We start from the raw sequence: 27922 nt of genomic DNA, 5'->3' as shown, positions 1-27922 counted from the left end.
GGGCGTACCATATTCAATGGATGACGATCTTCGCGAAATGTTTTGCCTAAGGAGCCTGATTTAGAATTTCCCTCAAGAATGATGAGAAACAAAAAAACGCTCATTGTCAACTTGTTATTATAAATATTCTTTTAAGTTAATTTTATTGCTTACACTGCGTTTCGGGGTCATCAACATGTTGTGCCCCCAAAAGTCAAACTCCTCCTATGGATATAACCTTCTCTTTGATGATTAAAATTATAATTAAAGAAATAATACCATGAAAAATGATCATTTTATTGTACACTGACACACTCATCCGCTTCATGTCTTTTGAGCAACCCCGTGGTTTAGTTTATCCACTTGGCGAGTGCGCACACCAAGCACACGTCCATTCATTACGTCACGACGCAGGCCCCTCCTTTCCTCTTGCTCTCCTCTCCCCATTACAGGACGAGGACGACCACTCAAGAGAGAAAAAACTTAAACTTCGATTGAAACTTATCCTAAATTAGTTTTCGTGTGTCCATTCTTTCAGATGGTGCTGCACTTTATATTAATGGCTGTCACAGGTGGTTTCGGTTGATAAATAGAGTGGGGAAAAACCAACCTACCTATCTCCCCCCAGAACCTCGGTCATTGTTGGGGTCAGTAACCTGTGAGGTAACAAATTGGCATTAACTGGGGCCAAACTTGTATATAGTACTGGTATTTATCGTTTGGACCACGCTCATATATGTATGTATTTTTGCAATGCATGTTTTTCTCAAGTGGACCAATGCAAAATCCCGTTCAATCCTGAAGGAAACCGGTGAGCTTTCAGAGGAGACAGGTGAGCCTACTAAAACGTTGTATTGCAATGTCAATTTTTTCCACAGAAAGATTTACCAAACGCTAACGTTGAAAGCTTAGCCGTTTGATTAATCTGAAAAGTGAATGGATTTTCTAAATCTTGTCAGTGAAAATATTTTTCTACAGTTGACAATGAAATGGAGAAAATCTGTGTCTGTCTGTTCTTTGTCAGGTTCCATACCAGAAAGACCAATCTGTCCTTTTAGTGGAATTAGTGCCATAATTGGAGTTAAGAAGATAACAGAACAAAGACAACAGGAGCCTCTTCTATACAGTAGTTGCCTTCTCCTTCCTATTCTACAAAGATGTGTGCTGCAAAAATTCTGAAAGAGGGGAAACTTGGTAATGACGCACGCAAACAAAAAACATATTAACCCTTTCATTTAATGAATTATGATTTCTTTTTTCTGAAATGTTTTTAATACTTTCATATAGAACTGGGGTCTGAAACTTGAGGACCAATTGCGCCCCCCATTTGACATCCAATTGTAGTATTAGTGTTGCCCACACTTTTTTGGTGCATTTTATATTTTGTATTAAAAAAAAAAAAAAAAAAAAAAAAAAAAAATATATATATATATATATATATATATATATATATATATATATATATATATATGAAATTTTAAATACAATGAATGAATTAATTAATTGAAGGGTCTATTTTGGGGGAAAATAAATAGTTTAAATAGTAATGAATTAAAAAAAGGAAATGCAAATTTTAAAAAGGCCATACATAACAAATTATATAAATAATTTTAGATAAAATACATTTAATAATAATGAAACAGCAACAAATATATTAAAACAACCTGTAATAAATTGATAAAAAGAAGAAACACATATTCAGATAACTGTGGCCCATGTGTATTTGGCTTTGGCAACTTTATTTTTTGTTTTGATTTTGAAATATCTTGTGACCTCACATGGTAAATGGTGTTATACTTATATAGCGCTTTTCCACCGCTCAAAGCGCTTTACACTATCTCGCCATCCACCTGAATCAAAACATAGGACAGATTTTACTAGGTGGGTGACATCAATATCACTATCATCAGTATCATTATCCCATGTGCATAGCATAACTATTTGGCTGCCATTGATGGCAATAGTTGTTTTCAATATCAGTTTCCCTCTTTTACCAGCTACCACTTCAGACTGATTTGAACTAATGATAACTTTTGAATAGTTGTCCACTGTAGCGACCACTGTTCCTGAAATGGTTAAAATGCTGTGCTGGTCATTCTGAATGTTGTCTGCATTTGACACTGAGCAGACATCATTTGATCTGACTGTTGTTAACTATTAACAGATTTGTTCCAAGCAGGCCGTGTAGCTTTATTTGTCAATTCAAAACACACGACAAGATAAATGCTCTATTGGCAGGGAACAAATATTTGTGGTCTTTCTTGCCATGCAGAGGAGATGCACAAAGTGTGTGCCATAGTAAATTGCTCGTGCAGTATCTGTAGTTGCAGCTTTGGGCAGGAAAGATGTGGTGCACAAGCTGTGCTTTGTTATGTGGGAAAGATTATTTTGAATGTAAATTAAAGAGATACTCATGCCACTGCTGTATTGTGTGGTACTGTGTTTCTATGCAGTGTGAGACCTGATATTAACTGAGGTCCTGCACTGTTTATTATTTTTTAAACTACTATCTTTGCTGTAAAGAAGATAGCTTTCTTTGGTGCGGACACAGTAATGGCCCATTTCCTATTTAAGCTGAAGTTATGTTTTTAACCCAGTTTTTTTTTTTGAAAGAAAAAAAAATCAAACCCACAGACCAATGAAAAAAGGCGTTTCCTGGATTTCTAGTTTGTTTTAGAATCTGTTTCCCAAAGTCCAAATGTCAGTTCCAGGTCAAAAGGATATTCACTGCTGTAATGTATTGCATGAGATTGACTTAACATCAGGCTACCATATTGTTTATGGCACACTTTCAATTTCATTCCTCAGTGATTATTGAAAATGGCTTACTGCTTAATTTTTGTGATGTGTGAAAATGGAATCACACCTAGCCTTTATCATAGATTTGACAAGTGGAAATATTTCAAAACAAGCCAGAATATGTACAGTAGAATTAAAGTGTAGTATGGAATCTCCCATAAAGCACAGAATAACAGAGCAACCCAAAGCATTCATGGAAGCCTCATTACAAAGACACACAGTAGTGGTCTCAGGTAGACGTGAACAAGAGAGTTTTTGTTCTGTCTGTCTGGATTTGATTGCTTAAAGAGCTTCCCTGAGGGGAAAAGAATGTTTCGTGTTAACATAGTTTTTGTCTCTTTTGTACACCTCCTGCGGTGCAATAAGGGAAGAGTGTACGTATAACTAAGTTCACATCACCACACTTCTTTCCCTCGAAGCATCGGCATGCAGGTGTGTAGATGCATGACTTGTGCATACTGTAAAATAATAGCACTCTATCCTTGAATTTGTTCTTTTGTGGACGTTTGACTTTACTCTATTGATGATTGTCACCAATAGGGCTGCAGCTACGGATTATTTTAGTAATCGAATAATCTATCAACTAGTTAGTTCAAATAGAATGGTAAAAACCCTGAACGGTTAAAAAAAAAAAAAAAAAGATTATCTAAGTACAACAAAAGAACTACAGGCTAACTTGCATAGCAAAGTCCGTTAGTTTAAATGCTATAAAATGCAAAAAATTTTTTTACAATGCTCTTAACAAATCGTTCAAACACATATTCCCACAAAAAAAACTGCTTAAAATACCAATAAACTAAGTTCTGAATGCATAACAAATAAACATTAGCTCAAACAAAAAAAAAAAAAAAACTTATGTTGGTCTTAGCAGGGAGCAGCAGGATTTAGCCATGTCAAATAAGTTATGTCATATTCACTTTTTCCACTAGAGGGCAGTGTATCCACCCAAAGCAATAAAACTAAATGCAAAAAACTTTCAAAACAAACCATTCAAACTAATCCTCAAAGCAGCAAAATTTGATTACAAGCCTTTTCCAATCGAATTACTCAAGTAAATCAATTAATCGTTGCAGCACTAGCCACCAATAATGCTAAAACTTTCCTATAAGTCCTATAAACTATATTCTATTCAGACCAAAAATAACAAATGAGTACATACATTATTATCAGTAATTATACCGATTCCTAGTGTTGTTATTGTAGTTGCCGTCTCTGCTGGTCAGACGTACACTCCTTAATGTGTGTGCTCAGCGGACAGGGAGATCTCTATCACCTGTGTGCTCACTCCTTGCCGGCTGATGGGTGTATGTGGGATACTCATGACTTTAGGAATCATTGGAGCAGCCACCTGGGCCATAGGTAAAAAAAAAAACCTTTCACATATGAACATACACAAGCATGCGCTGTACAAAATATACATATATCAAACATAAAAATAGTAATTGCCTTGTTAACTTACTGTATGCTTTTCTTTAACATGTCTATAGTTATGTATTTCACCGTGGAGGAAGATAAAGGATACTACGATGGTAAGGCTTTCAATATGTGTTACAGCTTTTTTGTTGGAGATTGTTACATTGAATAAGTGTTCAAAGTGTTGTGGCTGGTCGTACAGTTAAAATGCTTAACTATTTGGCAGCCAATGACAGCAATAGACGTACAATCTGTTTTCTAGGGTGACCATATTTTGATTTCCAAAAAAGAGGACGCTCAGCCCGGCCTCGACATACCTGAATTTTGCTTGAAGTTCACTCAGAAAGGTCTATATCACTTTAATATAATAAAAGTGTGCCTCCTCCGTTTGGATAGAAAAATTCAGTTTTATAAAAAAAAAAAAAAATTAGCGCTGTCAAAATTATCGCGTTAACGAGCGGTAATTAATTTTTAAAATTAATCCAGTTAAAATATTTGACGCAATTAACGCACAAATGCCCCTCTCAAGCAGATTAAAATGAGAGCACAGTGAAAGGTGTACTTGTTGTGTTTTTCGGAGTTTTGCCGCCCTCTGCTGGCGCTTGGGTGCGACTGATTTTATAGGCTTCAGCACCCATGAGCATTGTGTAAGTAATTATTGACATCAACAATGGCGGGCTACTAGTTTATTTTTTGATTGAAAATTTTACAAATTTTATTAAAACGAAAACATGAAGAGGGGTTTTGATATAAAATTTCTATAACTTGTCTTTTAAGAACTACAAGTCTTTCTATCCATGGATCGCTTTAACAGAATGTTAATAATGATAATGCCATCTTGTTGATTTATTGTTATAATAAAGAAAACAGTACTTATTTACTGTATGTTGAATGTATATATCCATCTTGTGTCTTATCTTTCCATTCCAACAATAAGTTACAGAAAAATATGGCATATTTTATAGATGGTTTGAATTGCGATTAATTGCAATTAATTACGATTAATTAATTTTTAAGCTGTAATTAACTCGATTAAAAATTTTAATCGTTTGACACCCCTAAAAAAAAAATAAAATAAAATATATATATATATATATATATATATATATATATATATACACACACACATATACAGTGCCTTGCAAAATTATTCGGCCCCCTTGAACCTTGCAACCTTTCGCCACATTTCAGTCTTCAAACATAAAGATATAAAATTTTAATTTTTTTGTCAAGAATTAACAACAAGTGGGACACAATCGTGAAGTGGAACAAAATGTATTGGATAATTTAAACTTTTTTAACAAATAAAAAACTGAAAAGTGGGGCGTGCAATATTATTCGGCCCCCTTGCGTTAATACTTTGTAGCGCCACCTTTTGCTCCAATTACAGCTGCAAGTCGCTTGGGGTATGTTTCTATCAGTTTTGCACATCGAGAGACTGACATTGTTGCCCATTCTTCCTTGCAAAACAGCTCGAGCTCAGTGAGGTTGGATGGAGAGTGTTTGTGAACAGCAGTCTTCAGCTCTTTCCACAGATTCTCGATTGGATTCAGGTCTGGACTTTGACTTGGCCATTCTAACACCTGGATACGTTTATTTTTGAACCATTCCATTGTAGATTTGGCTTTATGTTTTGGATCATTGTCCTGTTGGAAGATAAATCTCCGTCCCAGTCTCAGGTCTTGTGCAGATACCAACAGGTTTTCTTCCAGAATGTTCCTGTATTTGGCTGCATCCATCTTCCCGTCAATTTCAACCATCTTCCCTGTCCCTTCTGAAGAAAAGCAGGCCCAAACCATGATGCTGCCACCACCATGTTTGACAGTGGGGATGGTGTGTTCAGGGTGATGAGCTGTGTTGCTTTTACGCCAAACATATGGTTTTGCATTGTGGCCAAAAAGTTCAATTTTGGTTTCATCTGACCAGAGCACCTTCTTCCACGTGTGTCTCCCAGGTGGCTTGTGGCAAACTTTAAACGAGACTTTTTATGGATATCTTTGAGAAATGGCTTTCTTCTTGCCACTCTTCCATAAAGGCCAGATTTGTGCAGTGTACGACTGATTGTTGTCCTATGGACAGACTCTCCCACCTCAGATCTCTGCAGTTCATCCAGAGTGATCATGCCTCTTGGCTGCATCTCTGATCAGTTTTCTCCTTGTTTGAGAAGAAAGTTTGGAAGGACGGCCGGGTCTTGGTAGATTTGCAGTGGTCTGATGCGCCTTCCATTTCAATATGATGGCTTGCACAGTGCTCCTTGAGATGTTTAAAGCTTGGGAAATCTTTTTGTATCCAAATCCGGCTTTAAACTTCTCCACAACAGTATCTCGGACCTGCCTGGTGTGTTCCTTGGTTTTCATAATGCTCTCTGCACTTTAAACAGAACCCTGAGACTATCACAGAGCAGGTGCATTTATACGGAGACTTGATTACACACAGGTGGATTCTATTTATCATCATCGGTCATTTAGGACAACATTGGATCATTCAGAGATCCTCACTGAACTTCTGGAGTGAGTTTGCTGCACTGAAAGTAAAGGGGCCGAAAATATTGCACGACCCACTTTTCAGTTTTTTATTTGTTAAAAAAGTTTAAATTATCCAATAAATGTTGTTCCACTTCACGATTGTGTCCCACTTGTTGTTGATTCTTGACAAAAAAATTAACATATATATATATATATATATATATATATATATATATATATATATATATATATATATATGTGCGTGTGTGTGTATATAGTCATATAGTATTTTAACCAAAGACACAAATTCAGATTCTCAGAGGTTACTTAACCGGCTTTGTTATACCTAAAAAAATTTAAAAAATAACAATAAAAATAATAATAATAATATAATGCGGATCCATGAAAATTCAATACACACACAGTAGGCTATGTGCCAACTAAACATTTTTATAAATTTCTATTATGACAGTTGTCCTTTAAAAATTGTTATTCCTACTCAATTATTATCCCCATTCAATGTTTTAGATTGCACGCATATAATAAACGAAATAAACTGCCAAGCGATTCAACCAGCATGTTTCCAAACGCAGCAGTTCAAAACTACATTTTCTATAATGCTTAGCGCGGCTCAGCTCACTGACAGCTACCCTATTAGCGAACACCGGTTGCCGGGGAAAAATCAAACATTGCTATAAAAGTTTACAATCATTGGCAGCACAACGATGCGACACCAAACGGGAAGTCAACAGTTGCCAAAAAGTAAGCTTAGCTACATACTAACCTGTGAGCTTTTGTCATGGCAAAGGTTTATTTGTGAATGAGAATTGACAGTTGACGTCATGATAAAGCCAATCTGTGACTGCGCACGCATGCTAATTTGTATCCAAAGTAGAATAAAGGTATTTTCGACTTAATTACTCTTGGGTACGTTAGCTTTTGATTATATATGTATTGATCATAATAAAAGTCTTAACAACTGGGCAGGCTCTCTGGGAACACGTCACAAGCAGCACTGTACCACAGTATTCTTTGCAAAGTGTCAGTCAATTTCAACACGCTAACTGGGCCTGTGAAAAATAATGAAAACTGTACATTTTCATGAATTTATAAAACCCCACCGGACGTCCCGGACAGGATATGTAAAGTGGACATGTCCGGGCAAAAGAGGATATTTGGTCACCCTAGTTTTGACTCAGAGTCTAACTAGCTGAGATGTTTATAACTGTTAATGGGAGTTTCTAATATAGATTTGACTAACTACCGCAACACATTAGCTGAATACTATCCACATACGTGGGATGGCATTGAATGAGTTAATAAGAATAAATAAATTATATTGAAGGCAAACACTTTGTGTACCACTGTCAACTAAGATGATGATATAATCACACACAGTCCAAGTAAATTCTGCTGACCAACATCTCAGAGTCTTTGACTCTGCTCAGAAGAGGTGGCGTCAGGTGTGTTCCTCCTCAGCTAATGAGCTGCTTGCTAGTGTCAGCTGTGAGGAAGTGGGCTTTGTCAGGTGAGACCATTTTTACAGGTACGACATGTGACCAATGCAAAACTAATGTATGTTTCTTTCAGCGTGGCTAATTACTCCATTGCATCCGTACAAGATGTCAGCAATGATGGTGGAGAGTTTTTCTGTGTCAATACTGAAGAGCTGAGCTATGGCAAGAAAATCAAAGACTCATTGTTTCCATGGTAACCACACTGATAAGTCATTTTTTTGTTAGCCTTTCAACATTGCAAACACCAAACGTGTTGACATGACACACATTTCCACTGTAAGAGGTCATCACGTTTCGTAGTATTTGTAGAAGTAAATACGATCCCTTTGGGAGGTCTCTGTCATTACCATTTGTAACAATTTTGAAGATTTTATGCTACCAGAGCCAACATTTTCTTAACCTGATTGGTAGCTTCACATTTTATCAAAAAGGAAAATGTGTTTTCTGCACCTTCTTCCGCCATTGCTCGTTCGCGTCTGTTGTTTTTTTGAACAATGGAGACGTCTTTCACCTATTTATGACGTATACGTCGCATGCATATGGATCGCGTTAGATGGCAGATATCTACCATCTTTTAGTGCAAAGTTGTAACTACATGAGGCACCATATTTTTAGCTCTGGCTTGTTAAAAGTCAGCAATCTTGTCGTAAATGTGCGACTTTGCCACACAAAAGTTTAATACTGCAGAGGTTTCGATTTATATCCACATAAAAAATTGGAATCGGAATGTTCTGTCCGCATGAAAAAAAAAAAATCAAATGTACAGTATATCACTACAGGCAAGAAATTGGATCTGACCTGCAATTCGAATGTAGCCCTAGAGTCTGAAAAATACGGTAATTGCACTATGTGAGGTATGCTGTTCTCTTACATGACATCAGGGTTTGACATTTTGTGCTATTTTAGACATGTTTGGAGTCAAGATTCAATTGCATTAAAGATCAAAGGTTACAATTTGTTGCCCTTCTCTAACAAGTATCTCTTATTTTTCAGTGACTGTGAGAGCAAGATGGTACTTACGTTGTTATGCCAAGGTAAGCTCTTATCTCAAATTTTATCTACCCACTCTTGCACTGTTTTCCTTTCACTTATACCATCAGTATATTGAACTATTCCACTCACACTTAATCCATCTATCGTTTGTCCCTCACAAGACTGTGGCAGGCGTAGTTTTGCAGCAGACCGCATCATCGGCGGCGTGGAAGCAAGGCATGGTGTCTGGCCGTGGCAGGTCAGCTTGCAGTATGATGGCGTTCATCAATGTGGTGGTTCCATCATCTCAGATCGCTGGGTTGTCTCTGCAGCTCACTGCTTCCCCAAGTAAGAGATTTGATGTTATGCAGATTATTCAAAATCAATTAAACGGAAAGACATCACTTTTATCATGTGCATCCAAGTGGAAAGAATCTTATTTAAAGAAAAAAAAAATTGAAAAAACACGGAATTGTATTTCTCAGGTGTGTAAAAGTGGAGAAAAACAACAAAAAAAAAGCCAGAAATTGCAAGAAGTGACTGTCCTACGATGCACCTGTGCTCTATTTTATCACTGCATGTGCATGTGTATAACTGACCTCACAAAATAGCTGCATTCGTAAGCAGTGTCACTATTTGCGATTCGTATACTTAGAGCATTGGATGAAATTTTACATGGTCATTTATATTTGGTGCTGTCTTTCACCCACTTCCCCAGGTGGCAAAACTACAACCTCAATTCCAATGAAGTTGGGATTTTAAAACATACAGTAAATAAGAAAAATACAATGATTTGCAAATCATGTTCATTACAAAGACATTTAATGTTCAGATCGCTAAACTCAGGCATGAAAATCTCTCACCTTGCGGCGAAATTCGCCGTTTTGAAGTCAAAAAGGGCGACCTACGTGAATTGCGTAGATCCGAGGAGAAATTCTTTTTGGGGGGGGGGGGGGGGGGTCGGGAGGTTGTATTTAATTATTATTATTATCATCATGTGATTAACTTAGTACGTAAACTGAGCACTTAAGAACACAGTCAGCAAATCCTTCTAGATGCTTCGCTGACGAGAACCAATCATCGGCCCAAGCTGCGTTACATGATTCCAAACGCGCGCACTCCTTACGCGTGTACATGGAGTGCTCGGAGAGCCTTCGGTTGCATTGCAAAGCTAAAAAGCAGGCCTTATCCACATCGGGGCAGACCAGAGCGCAGCATACACACTTGCCTGTATTTGCCAGCAGATTGAATTTGGTGAGTAATGGTTTCAATCGTTTTCACGTTTTGCGATCTAAAAAAGTTAATGCCATTCGTTGCAGCTTGCGTTGAACACTGCCAGAGCTAGCCAAATCTCCCATGAAAAAAAAATAGCTCCCGTTAAATTGGCGTCAAGCTTGTGTATTTAGCGGTAATATAAACGAAGAAACACACTGTTGAGTCAAATTAAGCGGCATTCTCTCGGATGGAGGGGGCGCCTCACATCGCTCCCGTCGTCCGCCGGAGACGCGTTATTTTCGGCTTGGATTTGAGCTGACGGCCGGTGTCGGCACAACAGCGGCCCGACGAGTGGTGGGAATGAGTCCTGCTTCTTAAAGCTTTTCAGAAATACAGTGATCCCTCGTTTTTCGCAGGTAATGGGGACCAGAACCCGCCGCAATAAGTGAAAACCGCGAAGTAGCGCCCCAACCCCCCCCCCCCCCCCTTTTTTTTTTTTTGGTGCGTGTTCAATGCATTTATTCAGATTTTACATTGGAAAAAAGATACATATATATAAGACATGTTTTTTCACTTTTTTCACCAAAGTATCATTTATAAATGGTTTTCAAGCACTTCAAAATGTAAGAATTATGATAAGTTTTAAACATGTTACTGCCCCACCGAATTATTTTTAAACAAGAATAAAGTAGTTAGAAAATGCTTGGCTTTATTAAAAGCTTCATAGTGAGTCAACTCAAACCCTCTCAGGCTTTGGTAAACGGTGATTGGCACATGTGCAAAGTTTTTCTTTTTATATATTTTTTTTTGTTTGAAGCAACTTATTTGATTGAATAATAAAGGCACAAATGTCCTAGCCAAAATGTGGCCCAAACGCAAAACATTACTTAAATGGAAAAATTTGTTTCAATCAAGAAAAATAGTTTTCAAATGCTTTTTTTGTCTGAAATTTATTATTGCAATCAAAAACATTTTTTTTTAATTGAAGCTACTTTTTGGGATTAAAAGTATATACTGTATTTTGATTGAAGCAACTTTGTTTTTGATAGAAGTAACTTTGTTTTTTGATTGAATAATAAAAACGCAAATCTAACTCCATCGTTATTGAGTGAGAAAGAAATTAAGAAAGCTTTAAAACTAAAAGCCACCGGGGAGTCTGTTTGTTTTTTTAAATATTTATATTTCATTACATAGACATGCGTCGTAGGGAAGGGAGATTGAGGGATAAAAAAAAGGAGTTAGATGAGGCTGCTAAAGGCAGTGGATACCTCATCAGCTGGGTGAATAGCAGACCTGGTAAGAACAAGTTTGCAAGGATAGTCGGGTATTAAATCCAATTATAAACACAATTACAATGTTATTTTTCTATAAGATTTTTATGTCATTGCTTTATTAATCATTAGGTGCTAGAGTTGTTAAGTATGGATAATAATGAAATAATAGTTTTAAGAAAACTGTGCTGTTGGTGGCTCAGTGACCATCTGATGTGGTTTGTTCTCAGATGAACAAGTTGAGGAAGGAAGTTTTGATGCAGAGGTTGAAGGAAGAAAAGAGGCAGACTGACTGAGTCACAGCCAGAAAGTGTTGATGACTATTCACTGTTGCCCCCTCCCAATTAAAGTATGTCACAGTCGCAGCCAATTATTATCTAAAGCTGGTTAAAATTGAAGTTATGTTGTTTTAAGGTGTATTAAATACTTGTTCATGTGCCCCTTTTGATCTACGAGCACCCACCCCTCCACCGGTCTCTGCATGGCCCTGCTGAAACACAGTGTGGGTCGACAGAGCTCAATATTTTGTTGGGGTGTACAATACAGTGTACTGGAACATATTTCCTCCACACCCTTCTCACCTTTTTAACCCCTGACCCATTTTCATGTCTGTAAACTATTTATTTATTTATTTTTTTCCCCAAAAATCATTCATTTAGAATTTTATTGCTGCAACACGTTCCCAAAAAGCTGGAACTGGGTCATGTACTCCACTGTGTTACAATACCCTTTCTTTTAACAAAATTCAATAAACGTTTGGGAACTGAGAACACTAATTGTTGAAACTTTGTTGGTGGAATTCTTTTCCCGTGTTGCTTGATGTACAACTTCTTCTGTTCAACAGTCCAGGGTCTCTGTTGTTGTATTTTACGCCTCATAATGCGCCTTGCACATTCCATAGCAGTCAGGTCTGGACTGCAGGCAGGCCATTTTAGAACCCGCACTCTTTTCTATGAAGCAATGCTGTTGTAACATGTGCAGAATGTGTTTTGGCATTGACTTGCTGAAACAAGCGAGGTGTCCATGAAAAAGACTTAAGGCTGCAGCTTTCCATTATTTCAGTCGTTGATTAATCTATCAACAAGTTAGTTCGAATAATCGAGTAATTAGGGTTAGGAACATTTAATTTGTTGCAGAATAAATTCTAGGAAATGTAAAACAAAGGCTTGCTAAGATTGCACTTTCAAAAAAGCATTAAATGCGAATACAAAATACAATTCCCGAGTGTTTCTCCAAACTATGCAGGATTGCACTTTCATTTAAAAATAGATTAAAATACCTGATCTTAGCCTCAAACGGTATAAAAAATAAATAAATGAGGATCTATGTGCAACACAAGAAAAATTGATTAACTTGCATAGCTATCTTAAATGCTAGAAAATGCTAACTTTTTTTTTTTTTTTTTTTACAATGCTCTTAACAAATCATTCAAACACATATTCCCACAAAAAATGGCTAAATATACCTTTAAACTAAATTAAGATTGCATTAAAAATATATTATCTTAAACAAAAACTTACCTTATGTTGGTCTTAACAGGGAGCAGCTGAATTCAGCGCTATTAAATGAGTTAAGTCCCGATTCACTATTTCCACTAGCAGGCAGTGTAACTATCCACCCAAATGAATAAAACTTTATGCAAACACTGTCAAAACAAACCATTACGCCACTCTATCATTAAACGAATACTCGGAGCAGCGAAATTTGATTTGAAGCTTTTTTTAATCGAATTACTCAAGTTAATTGATTAAACGTTGCAGTACTACTTGGATGGCAGAGTATGTTTCTCTAAAACCTGTATGTACTTTTCAGCATTTATGGTGTCTTCACATGTGTATATGTTACCAAGCCATTGGCACTAATAGCCCAAAGCCATCACAGATGCTGGCTTTTGAACTTTGCGTCCATAACAGTCAGGAGGGTTCGTTTCCTCTTTTGCTTAGGGGACACGACATTCACATTTTACAAAAACAATTTGAAACGTGGACTCATCAGCCCACAGAACACTTTTCCACTTTGCATCAGTCCACCTTAGATGAGTTTGAGCCCAGAGAAGCTTGCGGCGTTTCTGGTTGGTTTTGATGACTGGCTTTTGCTCCTTAAGAGAGTTTTAATTTGTGCTGACAGATGTAGCACCGAGCTGTATTTATTGACATTGACTTTCTGAAGTGTTCCTGAGCGCATTTGATGATATCCTTTACACATTGACGCCATTTTTTGATGTTTTGCTTGCATTCAACAATTTCCCCAGAATCTCTGAAACTTTTGAAATGATAAATCGTAGGTGATGAAATCTCTAAATTTCTTGTAATAGTACGTTGAGAACCATTGCCCTTAAACTGACTTTCTTATGCACACGTTCACACAGAAGTGAACCAACCTGATTGAGCAATTCAGGAAGCTTTTTACACCCAATAATGGCACTCACCTGTTCCTAAATAGGTTGTTCACCTGTGGGATGTACCAAACAGGTGTTTGATGAGCATTCCTTAACTTTCCCAGTCTTTTTTTGCCACCTGTCCTAGCTTTTTTGGAAGGTGTTGCAACCATCAAGTTCCAAGGTAATGATTATTTTCAAAAAACAATGTTTATCAGTTTGAACATTAAATGCCTTGTTTTGTTGTGTATTTAGTTAAATATAGGTTAGGTTGAACATGATTTACAAATCATTGTATTCTTCTCATTATCATTATCGTCATTATTATTCATATTACCGTATTGGCCCGAATATAAGACGATTATAAGACGACCCCCTCTTTTTCAAGACTCAAGTTTGAAAAAAGACTTTTTGAGCACCAAATTAATTTCTATACAGAAAATAATTACAGCACATCCGAAACAAATGATTATAACAATATATTTGAGAGAAAAAGCATGTTATTTTGCCTCATTCAAATCTTAATATCTGAACATTTAAATATGTAAACTAAAGTGCACTCACATTCGTAAATGAATGGCTTCTAGTTTTTGAAATGTAAATAAACCAATTGTGATAAAACAACAAAATTGCAATAACTGCATTAACCATCAAAGTGAAGTCTAACTGTAACTGTAGTCTTGAAACAAATCTGAATAAGCAAAAACATTGCAATAAAATAATGCAAACTGGTTAAACTGAAAGAGGAGCTGAGATCTGTCATGATAGAACATCGCTTCAATGATATCTGGCACCATCTAGCGTCGTGAATGGGGAGAGTAGCTGAGATCTGTCATGACAGAACATCGCTTCAATGATATCTGGCGCCATCTAGCGTCGTGAATGGGTATAATGTCTAGACCACGAATATAAGACGACCCCCTCTTTTTCAGTATTATTCAATGCAAAAAAAACAGTCTTATATTCGGGCCAATACGGTATTTTTATTTTATTTTGTTATACACAATGTCCCAACTTCTTTGGAATTTGGGTTGTAGAACAATTCAAGCCATTTAGGTATGGAAAAAAGTAAAACAAAAAGGCTAAAAATGTAAAACAAAAATTTAAAACTACTGTACATTATTTTTGTGAATTGGTTGTAATGATGCAAGCCATTTACTCATGGAAAAAAATAAAACGAAAAGTAAAAACTGAAACATTTAGTTTAAAACTAAAATGCAAAACTACATTATTTTTGTGAATCGTTTAATTGTATTTTGATAGCTTGACACAAGGAAAAAAATACTGTAAGTCATTTTCCTCTTTTATGAAATTGCATATGCTTAGCTCACTACTCGCATTAAGAAAAGAAATGCTCAATAGTTTTGGCATAAACACTTTTGGTTTTCAAAAACAAATTTCCATAGCTGCTGCAATGTTTTGAACGGTTAAGCAACAAATAAAAAGCTGAATGACAAGTAACGAAAATCTACACATTATAAGTCAGTGTTGTTGTTATTGTTTTTTCAAGATTGGATGTTGGGATCATGATTTGAAGCTGTTGGGTTTTATGCTTGCCAGTGTTGTCACAGATTACTCGAAAAAGTAATTTTTAATTACTGATTACGCCTCAAAAAAAAAAAACATCTAGTTACTTTACTGATTACTTTATTATCAAAGTAACGTAGTTACTTTAAAAGTAATTTATCAGTTACTTTTTACCAATTTTTCTCCCTTTGCTGCCTCAACATAAGAATGACAACAGAAAAATGTCATTGCATATAATTGAATTTTTCACACACAGTAAGGCTTAATCTTTGAGATAGCGGTGGTTTAATTAGTCGATGGAGTAAATTTTAATCACCACTGAATCGTGCTAGCTTAGCCACTCCGGAGCCCTGAAACTAACAAATAACTGAAAAACTGCACAGAATTCGTTCAAATCAACTCTAATGACTACGATAATTAAACTCCCGGTAACTCAAAGACTAAGTGTAATATAAAAAATTCTGAACTTCCTCTTTAAAATAAATACCTAGCCGTTAAAATGTTGTCTATAAAAGTTGTAAAGCAATATAACAAACAACAAAAAGGAACAAAATGAACAAGAATCCTTCAAAGTATTTCATAATGGGTCCAAATTATTTTTTGAATAGATCATGTGACTAGCACCGAAGAGATGGTCATTTGCTTTGCTTAGCCAAAACTACAGCTGAGGAGGCAAGATGGATATTTAGAATTTCTGTAAACCTAAGCTTTCAAAAGCTTCAACAATTAAGCTTGAACTGAGAATTGAACACGAACAGTGTCAAGATGTGTGTAATGTATATACAGTACAGGACAAAAATTTGGACAAGCCTCATTCAATGCAATATAAATGATGGTCCCAACCCCAACATGTTTCGCCCCCCCTCCCCAAAAAGTCAAACTCCACCTATGGTTACAAACTTTGATTATAAAATGTACGTAAAGGCTGGTTAGAAACTGTAGAAGTGCTCTCGTTACCTGTCGGCTGTGCTTTGAGTTGTATAGCGCTGTAGTGTAATTCCAAGTGGTTCCTTGAATGGGATGTTTTTAGCGATTGACAGTCTTTTTCAGCTATTGCAAATTTTGCAACGCATGGAGATATTTTTGGAGGTATTTTTGTCATCTTTACTGGACAAAAATGTGAAATAATGGCTGTGTTTCCAGTGACCAAATGCAGCTGTTTGTAGTATCTCTCCTACCTCTTTCAATGCGTCCTGATGAGGTAGCTAGCCTATGTTGTTTTGGCCGCACTCTCAGGGCTTACACAGCATTGTAATAAACGTGACATGTTTTTTTTTGTCCTCCGATTAGAAAACGTGACATGTGATATCACTCCAAACCTCAAGAGCAACATTTATATTCGAAATGCTTTTCGTACATGACTGAAGTATTCTTCATCCTACATACATTATGAGGCATAACAAAATAGGAACACACAGGCACTAAGAACTTTAATCAGATTACTGGTTTGGAAAAATTAACGCGTTAGATTGCTCGTTACTGAAAGAAAGTAATCAGATTACAGGAACGTGTAACTGAGAACACTGATGCTTGCACAATACACAACATATTGGCTATGTGCTATAAAATACAATGTTTTATGAAATCTTAGAATAAATAAGGAAAGAATAAATAACAAACATTTTTTCCCGTTTTCAATATAGGACCAAACGTTTCATCAATCATTGGCGTGTGTTGTTGGGATCCAACTACAACAAACCAGCCAATGCCACCGTGGCGAAAGTGAAAACTATTGTGTACCACGGCAGCTACCTACCTTTTGTGGTTGAAAACATTGACGACCATGGCAGGGACATTGCTGTACTGGCTCTGGCAAATCCAGTCACACTCAATGGTAGGACACCATGAGAATGGGAAGAAATAAATCAGCATTTTCTGACTCATGGGCATGTGTTTTATTTGTACTCTGTACAGCAACAGTCATAGACTTCACTATCAGTTGACGGGACACGGGGATCGGGGCCGATCCGTAGGGTGCCTAGCGCTAGCGACCTAAAACCAAAACAGACACCTCCCTTAGGCATAAATGAGTCTCCATGAGCAGTGACATATAAAAAAAAAAATCTAAGTCGTTCCCTAATAAAATCCTTATTACTTTTTTTATACAAGAGTAACAAAACTTAAAATTGCTATAAAATTCTCAAATTTAACGCTAGATTCACAAAAATCGCCAAATGCAAAGATAATCTATATTTTCAGGGTCAATAGCAATATTTAACATCATATGTGTTTTTGCTTCAAAAAAAAAAAAAAAAAAAAGAATTCACATCAGAAACTTAATACTTGAGGAAAGCTCACAGAATCATCTTAATTTTACTCAACAAAAGCCAAAATTTGCATTTTTCTATATATAATCACAAAGTATTAAGGTTTTATTCCGCATTGTGTCGAGATAAAAAATCCATCATGGCGGCTGTCACAAAACAAAGAGCTTTTTAAGTAGAAAATTCTTGCAAATAATTGCTTAAATTGCAGAATTTCTATAGATATGAACGTTAAAGTCTAAATTTTTGCTTAAAAGCAAAAAATGGGCAGTTATCATTCATTTTACGTAAATATTTCAAGCCAAAGTTACGGTATTGTTTAATCCAACATGGCAGCAGTCACGAAACAAAGAGATTTTTAAGTTAAAAATTCTTGCAAATAAATGCTTAAATCGTGGAATTTCTATAGATATGAACGTAAAACAGTCTAGATTCTTGGTTAAAAGCAAGAAAACGGCAGTTATCATTCATTTTACGTAAATATTTCAAGCCAAAGTTATGGTATTGTTTAATCCAACATGGCGGCCGTCACAGAATAAAGGGCTTTTTAAGTTGAAAATTCTTGCAGATAAATGCTTAAAGTGCGGAATTTCTGTGGATATGAATGTAAAACAGTCTAGACTATTGGTTAAAAGGAAAAAAAGGGCAGTTATCATCCATTTTACGTAAATATTTCAAGTTAAAGTTCCTTGTATGAAGTAAAACCTTCGTTGCATTTCCCCCTAAATCCGGCGTTAGAACGCAGCGTGTGTTTGAGTGAATAGTGAACAGTGAATAGTGAAAGCCACCTCAACGCTCTATGGGTTGGCCCCCTATGGGAAGGCGTGGCGCAAGGTCTGTGGGAGTTGTCTTGTCAACTAATAGTGAAGTCTATGATACAGTACATACAAAAAAGTGAATTATTGGTTGTAAATTAACAGTTTTTTTTTTAGATTTTTGGGAAGATTCATGTTTTTTTTTTTTTTTTTTTTAACATAGTGACTTTTGTGTACAAATTTGGCGATCATTATCATTTGAGAAGAAACATGACAGAAACTGTGCAGTCAAAGCAAACCAAGCAGGTTTAATGTTGAACAATATATGATATATTCCCCAAATCTGAATGAAAAGTTCTAAGATATGGGCCAGTCTTACTTTAATGGTCTGATGATGCTGCAGGCGTAAAGATAAAAAACATTGATTTTGGCCTGTTTAAAAATATTTTGTCTATATGGAATGACATTTGAATGGAAATTCACTTAGGTTTTAGCTTGCTAGCTTAGATACTAATATATCAATTTTGAATTTGACAACAAAAAAAAAAGAAGATTTTTCTAATTCCAAAGGTTCGGTGAATGCACGTGTGAAAATCATGGGTGTTCGGTAGCATTAGCAAGGTTAAGAACCACTGTTTTAGAACATGTTTGCATTTCATCATATCATAAACGCCATAACTGTGTTTTCCACCTTTCTTATCTCTGTAGAATACATCCAACCCATTTGCCTGCCAGCGCATGGCCAAAGACTGACAGATGGCCAGATAGGCACAGTTATCGGCTGGGGAATATTAGGATCTGGTAAGTTTAAGTCAGGGTTTTGATTTCAAATTTAGGGCGGGGACCATTTGTGGACCCCGGAACAGTAGTTTGTGGTCTCCCACTTGACATGCAGTTTTGTTTGTGCGACCCACGTCAGTAACATTACAGTTCAAGTAAATTACATACAGTACAGTACATTATTTACATCACGTACAGTGCTAGCACAGCTCAGGCTTATGGCCATTTTGAGCATAGTTTTTTCAAGAAGTTGGCCAAAATGAATTAGCGTTTGTGAATTAGTTGTTTGAAACTTTGTTACAAAGTGCCACCAGGTGGAAGGAACGTATATCCTGTCTTTCTCAAAATCTGGTCGGCAACAGACGTAAATAATTTCAGGAATATAGGAAGAGAAAAGATTGCTTAGTTGAGTATGGGTGCTTCTTGAACCTGATATCAATTATATGCACGGAGAAAGTTGCTATGCTCAACGATTACAACATAAAACGTCATTGCTCAAAAAGACCTGCTAAGGAATATGGAAAATAGATGTGAGAGGAACGCAGGTCTGCCAGGTTACCAATATTTGTTTCAAGGAACTGTACATTTTTTAGCTGTAATTTATAAAGATGGAGACTTGTACTTTTTTTTTTTTTTTAACCTTTTACATGTAATTTTCATCTTATATACTACAGTATGCGTAGCCTGGATAAATTTGAGAACACTGTCTTAGATGGTGATGTTAAAAATGACATCATTCTGTCACTTGTAATAAGACTACATGTTTACATTAAGGTGATCAAACAAATGTTCTCCAAGAGGTGAACGTCCCCATCATCAGTGATGCTACGTGTAATTCGCCTGAATATTACGACAACCAGATCACCACTGGTATGTTCTGTGCTGGCTTTGAGAAGGGAGGCGTGGATTCCTGTCAGGTTAGTTTGGGTGCTGTATGAGCCTCTCTATAGGCTGAAAATAACATTTTACACATACACCTTTTTTCCATTTTTTGTTTTTCTTTAGTGTGTCAAGAGTCTGTATTGCAAGTTAGAGATTGTTGCCGTTGTGTATGCAGTCATGTTGGACCATTTTGTGAAATATACTACTTGCTCTTAAAGTGCCTGTGGCAGGATAAAAAGAAGTCTTAAATAGCATTATTATGTGAATTAAAATTCATATTTTGGGACGATTCGACTATATACAACAATTTGGCAAAGCGCTGATGACGAGAAATTAGTCTTTTAATCTGCCGTTTAGCCCCGCCTGTCATTATAGCGCTCTAGCGTCCCCAGCTGGGTGATGATGTCGGCAGAGTAACGATTTCAGCTGATTTAGAATTCAGCCCATTGAGGGCGAAGATTCAGAACAAGGAAAATGCAACAGAAAGAAGCAATATGTCATCATCATCATTGTCAATATTTTTACTGGATATTCTTTTTATATAAGCATTTTTCCCCAATGGCGTACCGCAAGCAACACGTCACTTCTGCTCATTAATATTCATGACATTAGCTACTGTTGCTAAGTAGGGACAAGCCACCGTTTGTCCCTAATTGAAAATGAATGGAAATCGTGTATGAAGGAGATGTTTACAGAGCTAAACCTACCAATTCTCTCCGAAAATGATGTGCCTGGTGCCAAATTGACTGGCAAAGATGTGGAAGAACATAAAAATGTTCAGTTAAAGAGATGGCTTTTGTGTCGAAGGCTGAAAAAGACGGAAAAAACGAGCCGACCTAAGCATACCTTTAGATTTTTTATCGACGCGACTGACAATGACATTCTCCTGTTTCGACAAGCTATCGTTTACCATCAGCCCTGTCTTTCTTATATATCCTCTGGTTGTCCTACGTCTCTTACCGTTCTTGGGGGTAATTTAGTTAGCTTTATGTAGCGATCGCAAATGCTGCTCAGTGACAGCCAACAAACACTTTTAATTTTTTTTCATTGATAACACATCTTAATTCTATAATTAATTTACACTTCCCCCTTACTAAAGTTTTATATATATATATATATATATATAAATAACAGAAACTGTAACAGTGGCAGTCAAATACCATTGTAATTCTTTTCAGGTCATTCATTGTCAGACAGAAGCAGTACGGCACAACGTTACGCTAAAAAAAATAAGTTAAAAATATAAAAATGGCTTACCTCTTTGTCCTCTGAAAGACCATGCCAACCCAACATAATGTTTACTGCATATGAAATGTGAATGGATTCGCCGAGCTGGTGTTAAAAGTCCGCGCAAGTTGATTCGGTCTTCACATTTTTTCTTTCCGAGTTTTTGGTGTCCAGAAACGTATAAAGAAAACATCCTTCATGTGTCGTAATGTCTATTGTTGTTTCTACAAGTTCCAAAAAAGCAATGCATGATCGGCATGTTCGTTTTTGAAAGATTACCGGAGAAAAGTAGCACAAATTACGTCGTGTCTATGCGAGGGCGGGTCTATAATGTCCCACTTCGGCTTTACTTCCGCTTTACGATGCGACGTCACGGTCTAAAAATAGCCTGCGTGCGGTACGCCATTGCTAATAAATGGTATAACAGTCTTCTGCTAAATGGAATGTGAAATATTAAAATTCACTTAATCAGAACGATAGGGCAAAATTATCGCATAATGGCCAAAACTGCCAACTTCTTAAACCTTCCCGAAGGATATTGTATGCCACCGGAGTTAGTCCTGGTTTTGTCATTTCCCTGCCCCGAGGAGATGGAGGAAAGAGCGTAAAGAAAGCAGGAGGCGTGACAGCTATGCAACCCCGACTCATGTCACACACGGCGGCCAGCTTAATTGTTTTCAATGATCGGCCAGCTCCCAGTGGCGAGCAAGTTTCGGCTCGTCGTTCTGCTGCGGGCCCGGCAGGCAGGCAGTGCTCCGGTGTTCTGCCAAATTTTGCCCCCTTATAATATTTTGCTCCCAAACCTTTTTTTGGTGGTGAATAAGCCCTCTTTTACTTTCATTTGGACTCTCAATGTTATCCAAGGGTGCTAAATAAACAAGTTACATCATAAACACGCATATGCAACACAAGAATGGACGCAATCGAGAATGCGATGAGAGCGGGGGGCTCCCCGAGCCGAAAATAGTGCATTCTCGGATGGCACGCGAAGAGGACCAAAGGGGGGTGGAAGTCTACACAATCGACAACCGGAGACTAGAGCGGGGGCTGCTCGGAGCCAAGCCGAGGAAAGCGCACTGTAGGCGGGCATGCCTTTATCGGCCGGCGACCATGGTGTGCGACAAGCCGCTGGTCGTCGGCCGTGTGGCCTTCTCGGTGGACAGGGGATATTGTCACCCCCAAAATGCAAGCCACCTCCTTATTAAGACGTTTGCCATGATCCCGGTATTTGACATAATATAAAATACAAAGCTTACTCACGTACTTGTCCGTCCAATGGTTCCTCGGTTGTCGGACTTCTTTTGCCCATCGCGGTGAACAAGGATCTTTTGGAAATCCAAAAAGCCTCACAGCACTCTCCCTGGGATAGCAACAAAAGCCTGCAGCACTTTGGGCTGCCGTGACACAAAAAAAGCCCTGAACTAATCCGCAAAACCAGCTGAATCTGCAGTCTTTCTGCATGCTAATAGTAAAGGCTTTGTTTTGAGATGGTTACTAGGCTGACGTCACATTCACCTTCTTCCTCAACCCGAGACTTGAACCGGAAGTCACTCATTTTCATGGCGCTGGATTAAAAAAATGAATAAATATATCGATCGCTTCCACACACATCCAAGTGGTCCATTTCATTCAGGAGCATAAAATACCGCGTGTAATGTGAAATAAACATGCATGTCATTTTTTTTCACAGGCACTTTAATACAGGGTCAGTCTCTGAATGCTTTTCTATACGTTTCTAATGTACAATTATATTTGCTTCTGCCAGGGAGATAGTGGCGGCCCCTTTATGGCAGAAGACCGCCTCTCCAAAACCAGCCGCTATCGTTTACTGGGCTTGGTGAGCTGGGGAATCAAATGCGCCGAGCCAAAAAAGCCTGGCGTTTACACTAGAGTGTCCCGATTTCTGCCTTGGATATCTACCGCCATGAGGGTAAGAGGTTTGCTATCAAATAGTTTTCGACCTGTTGAAATGTTTTGAACCTGATTGGTCATCTTTTGTTTTATATGGGCCTGCAGAACTATAACGACTCACAAGGGTTTCACAAAATGGCACGGACATGACTTTTGCACTCACATTTGGATGGCAATATGATTGTTTTTGATGTCCTCCTCTTATTTCAGCTCCTGATGTCTTTTTGTTATATTTGTTTTCTTCTGCATTGTTTACTGTTGTTACCTGCAACAGTCAAAAAATGCAGCCGAACAACAAGGTATCGTCTGCTTTGCATTTGCATTTTTGTCACTATTAGGACCAAGCATCAAATTTGACCTTTTCTTAACAATTTTTGGGCAAATTGAATGAAATGATGGGTTGTAAATCCATTTCCTCTTCAGTAATTTAGTTCTTTTCAGTACTTTAGCTATGCAAGATTTTTTATTCTTTTTATCCAGGCATTGTGAAAACAGAGGACCTTTGATTGCAAATGATGATCCCACTGAAGCACTTTTATGTGAAATTGTAGTAGCGTAACAAAATATTGACATAAGCTGTATAGTAACGTGGGTGCTTTATAGTAGAACTATCATCTCTCTAAAAAGCAAGAAATGAACCCCTAAAGAATCCCAGTTGTAAACGATTGTGCTGTATAGTACCAGGGGTGCTAAGAGTGCAATATTATTTTGGTAATGCTTCATTTAACAATGGCATCATAAGACCGTCAAAATTATGATATGACACTGTCATTAGCATGAATAAATGCTTATGACAGATGTCATTAAGTGTCATCTGGTAAATTTTTCCACTAACTCCATTTATGTCCAGTCTGCCTCTTTTACATCCATGCAAAAGTGACATACTGTAATCTGCTGGATGACACTTAATGACATCTGTTATAAGCATTCTTTAATGCTCATGACAGTGTCGTGCTGGATGACACTTAATGACATCTGTTATAATCATTCTTTAATGCTCATGACAGTGTCGTGTTGTAGTTATGATGGCTTTATGACAGTCTTCTGACACCACTGTCAACTAGAGTGTTACCAATATTTTTTTATTTGTAGATTTGCTTGTTTTTGGAGCAAGCAAATATAATTTTGAAGGATACAGTAGCTATAGATGTGCAATTGCAATTATCTCCTCAACACAATAACATTTGTAGATTGAGGATAAACCAGTCATATTGATATCAATATTTGATGGTTCTGTAAATACTGTAATGATTTACATGTCTTGTGTATGTAGCATGTTTTTTCATCCATTATTCAATGGATTTCCCAATGTTCTGTGGCGTTATGCCCACAGTGTAATGAATCACATTCTCAGTAACAGACAGCTAGTTAAATAGGATTTATGCGTATTTGTTTCCCATCATCATATTGTGAACATACAATGATGTAACTGTAACAAGGGCGTAGGTTTGCATACGGACGGTAGGCACAAAACACTGCTAACTTTTCAGGATGCTCAAACTGTCCCCAACAACTTTTAAGCAATCTTATTCGCATTATATGACTTCAGCTATACAGGCCATTTGGATTGTCTTTCCATATGTTGTATGGATAGAATTGACCCTCCTATTATTAAGTGAATCATTCTCATTATGTTCAGACTGACATAATCCCTTTTTCTTGCTGAATGTGCCAGTCCATGCCCCCTCCCCAAACGCACGTTTGATTTGCTGATGACTAGACCCCCCCCCTTGCTCCCCCTCTCAACACAAATGCACACACACACAACCTTGACATAAATACATGGCGCCTCCTCCTCCCCCTTCGAAGAAAAGGGACATTAGAAGTCATTTTCGGCCACCAGCAGAAGCAGCCACTGTAAGTACCGGTAATGTAAAAAGACGTCAATATTGTGGACGGTGGCGAACACGCCACTAATTTAGCTACTGAGAGTACGACCTGCATCAGAGTTAGCATAGCATTAAACTGTGTGAACTTGTTAACCTGCAAAACTCAAGTACATTGCAAAAATACACTTCTTTAAAACGAGTTAAATTCCCTTGTTTTCAGTGTAAATCTACTAGAAATAAGTGAAATTATCTGCCAGTGCGTCACGTAAATTTTACTTAGATTTCTTGAAATATTAAAAATAGCTAGCTGAAAGTAAGATTGACACTTATTTATGGTCTAATTATAAATTTCTAGTGCGTTTTCTACTGTTATCATTAATTGAACAGGGTGAAATGTAGTGAACACTGCTGGAAACTATGGAACCAGCAAAATGTGAGCAAGACGCTGCTTAGTGAAAGAGGTCCCAGGGCACAGTCTGTTTCACAGGAAAGTGTTGACAGTCAAAAAAACACATGCTGCTTCTTTTCTGCTTGTAAACAGCCTGGTTTAGAAGGAAGAAGGCTAGAGCATGTTGTGACTTTACACTTTTGAAACCAAATACCTATTAGAGCACTCATTCATTCATTAAAATGTATTCATTTATTTTCTACATTATTTATTTAAAAAAATTTATTTGCAGTTTATGCAGTCATTATTTTCAGATAATCATACATTATTCAGAATAGAGATAAAAAATATTTAATCCCGATTGAGAATTTTTTTTCTCCATAATTAAAAGCAGATGAAAGAGACAACCAGTTGACGCAACACATTACTCTTGTGGTGAAGGACAATGTAGGCTAACATGTAGGGTTGACCCCTATTGGAAAAAACTGACATTGCGAATTTTCGGGGGTTTGCGATATGTTCCCATATATATTGCGATATTAAAACTAGAAGAATTTGAATAGATACTTTGGTTGACTCACTATGACCACATTGTATTCATATAATACAGTTTATTCCAGGCTAAGGGGGTTAATTTTTGGATGATGAAGATTGCTGTATACAAAAGGCATTATTTACTCAGTTATATTTACTTAAGTAACTTTTTGAGAAAAATGTACTTTTTACTTTTACTTGAGTAGATTCATGAAGAAGAAACACTACTCTTACTCCGCTACTTTGGGCGACAATAGAGTCGTTACATTTTTCCACTTTATTCTACACATTGACTTTTTTTTTGGCAGAGAAGCCAACAGTAGCTCCACCAGTGTCACCAATGAGATGTCGCAACAATAATCACATGACTCCATTATACCAATCAGACTCAAGCTTGCCATTTTTCTATCACACCAGCCTGTTCAATCACGTCGTCTTCAAAGGACCATAAAAAATGAAGTATTTGCTGTATATGCTGATAAAAAATACCATATTTATAATAAATAAATAAACCATCCTAAACAGTTACTCACAATGTTACTCATTACTTGAGTATTCTTTTCACCAAATACATTTTTTACTTGTACATGAGTACATTTTTGGGATGATGACTACTTTTAGTTGAGTAATATTATTTTGAATTAACGCTTTTATGAAGCAAAACAAAAAACAATTGCACGTCCTGCGATAGGACTATTGCGCAAGCGCACACTGCGAAGGCGATGTTCAAACGATATATTGTGCAGGCCTAGTTCCATGTATAGGTTAAGTAGTATCTCCTCTCGCAATACCCCCCCCCCCCCCCCAAAAAAAAAAAAATAAAAATAAACAGCCACTGTAAATTTCCTTTATATGAAGTAAGGGGGAATTCCCCTATTTTGAAAAATGAGTTTCTCCTATGAAAATAATAATTTGAACTTTTTTCAACTTTACATAGGAAACACATCAGCATATTCGTGGGAAATGCAGCCCTGACCCTTGTATACCTAATTTGTTCGGTCTTATTAATGTCCTGTCCCCAGCAAAAAGTGTACATGCAGGTTATGCTGTTATAGCGTCCCTACCAATGTTGGGACCAAACCTATGCCCTTGAACTGTAACATGAAAAAGAGCCACTGAGAGTTACCTTCCCTTTATGAAGGGAAAATAAAGGAAAGAGCATTTCCAGGAATATTTGCAACATAAAATGATGGCTGTGTAACTGCATTGTATGAAATTTCTTTATTTTAATGTCACACAATTAAAAAAAAAAAATTAAAAGGAGTTGTTGCTTGAATAGGTTTTACAGTAGTATTTTCTCATTTTAAGAATGTTCTTGTGTTAAATATTTTTGAGCAAAAGGAGTTGAATTGTGACTGTTTGCTTTTTAATTGAACTTAAACTAGCGTTGGTGTATAACAACCTGTCATTGGTCAGACTGACCTGACTGTGTGTGTTTAGTTTTGGTGTCATTTATACCACAAGAAAAAATGAAATTGCTTCAGCCTTTGCTTGATTGATGTATTTGCACAAAGCTGTACTTGTATTTACAAATGTAAAATACAAAGTGCCTCATTCAGTTTTATTCATTCATTCATTGTCTATGTTGTTTGCGCTCATGGAATTGGTGGAACCTATGAATCCCAGTGGGCTATAAGTGGTAGGTGTGGTGCAACTTGACTAGTTGCCAGCCATTCACACAGCAATCATAGACAACCTTTTACACTCACACAAACGTATACAACCAACCTATTATGTATGTTTTGGTGGACAGTGGAATACCCAGATAAAACCCACACAGGCATGGGGAGAGCATGCAAACTCCACACATGATTGAA

The 27922-nt window shown here is 37.0% G+C and overlaps 1 protein-coding gene across 4 annotated transcripts; it reads left to right on the top strand.

Moving 5' to 3' along the window:
* The first annotated feature begins 424 nt into the window (after positions 1-424).
* On the top strand, positions 425-27922 carry hpn (hepsin). 4 transcript variants are annotated; one of them, XM_057835360.1, is made up of 13 exons: positions 425-642; positions 751-811; positions 1004-1173; positions 4030-4137; positions 4266-4307; positions 8055-8184; positions 8247-8366; positions 9167-9207; positions 9328-9493; positions 17179-17369; positions 19263-19355; positions 20109-20251; positions 23209-27922. In XM_057835360.1, exons 3-13 carry the CDS (start codon positions 1137-1139, stop codon positions 23419-23421), a joined length of 1284 nt encoding a protein of 427 aa, XP_057691343.1. In that variant the 5' UTR covers positions 425-642; positions 751-811; positions 1004-1136; the 3' UTR covers positions 23422-27922. The 4 variants fall into 4 exon arrangements, with proteins under 4 accessions (XP_057691343.1, XP_057691344.1, XP_057691342.1 ...); XM_057835361.1 differs by having other exon boundaries at positions 425-811; positions 23209-23373; positions 23460-27922; XM_057835359.1 differs by having other exon boundaries at positions 425-811.

This window comes from Corythoichthys intestinalis, chromosome 4 (genome assembly GCF_030265065.1).
Source record: "Corythoichthys intestinalis isolate RoL2023-P3 chromosome 4, ASM3026506v1, whole genome shotgun sequence".
In the NCBI taxonomy this organism is placed as follows: Eukaryota; Metazoa; Chordata; class Actinopteri; order Syngnathiformes; family Syngnathidae; genus Corythoichthys; species Corythoichthys intestinalis.
The sequence above is the reverse complement of the archived record's forward strand: the minus strand, read 5'-3'. Positions and strand labels throughout refer to the sequence as shown.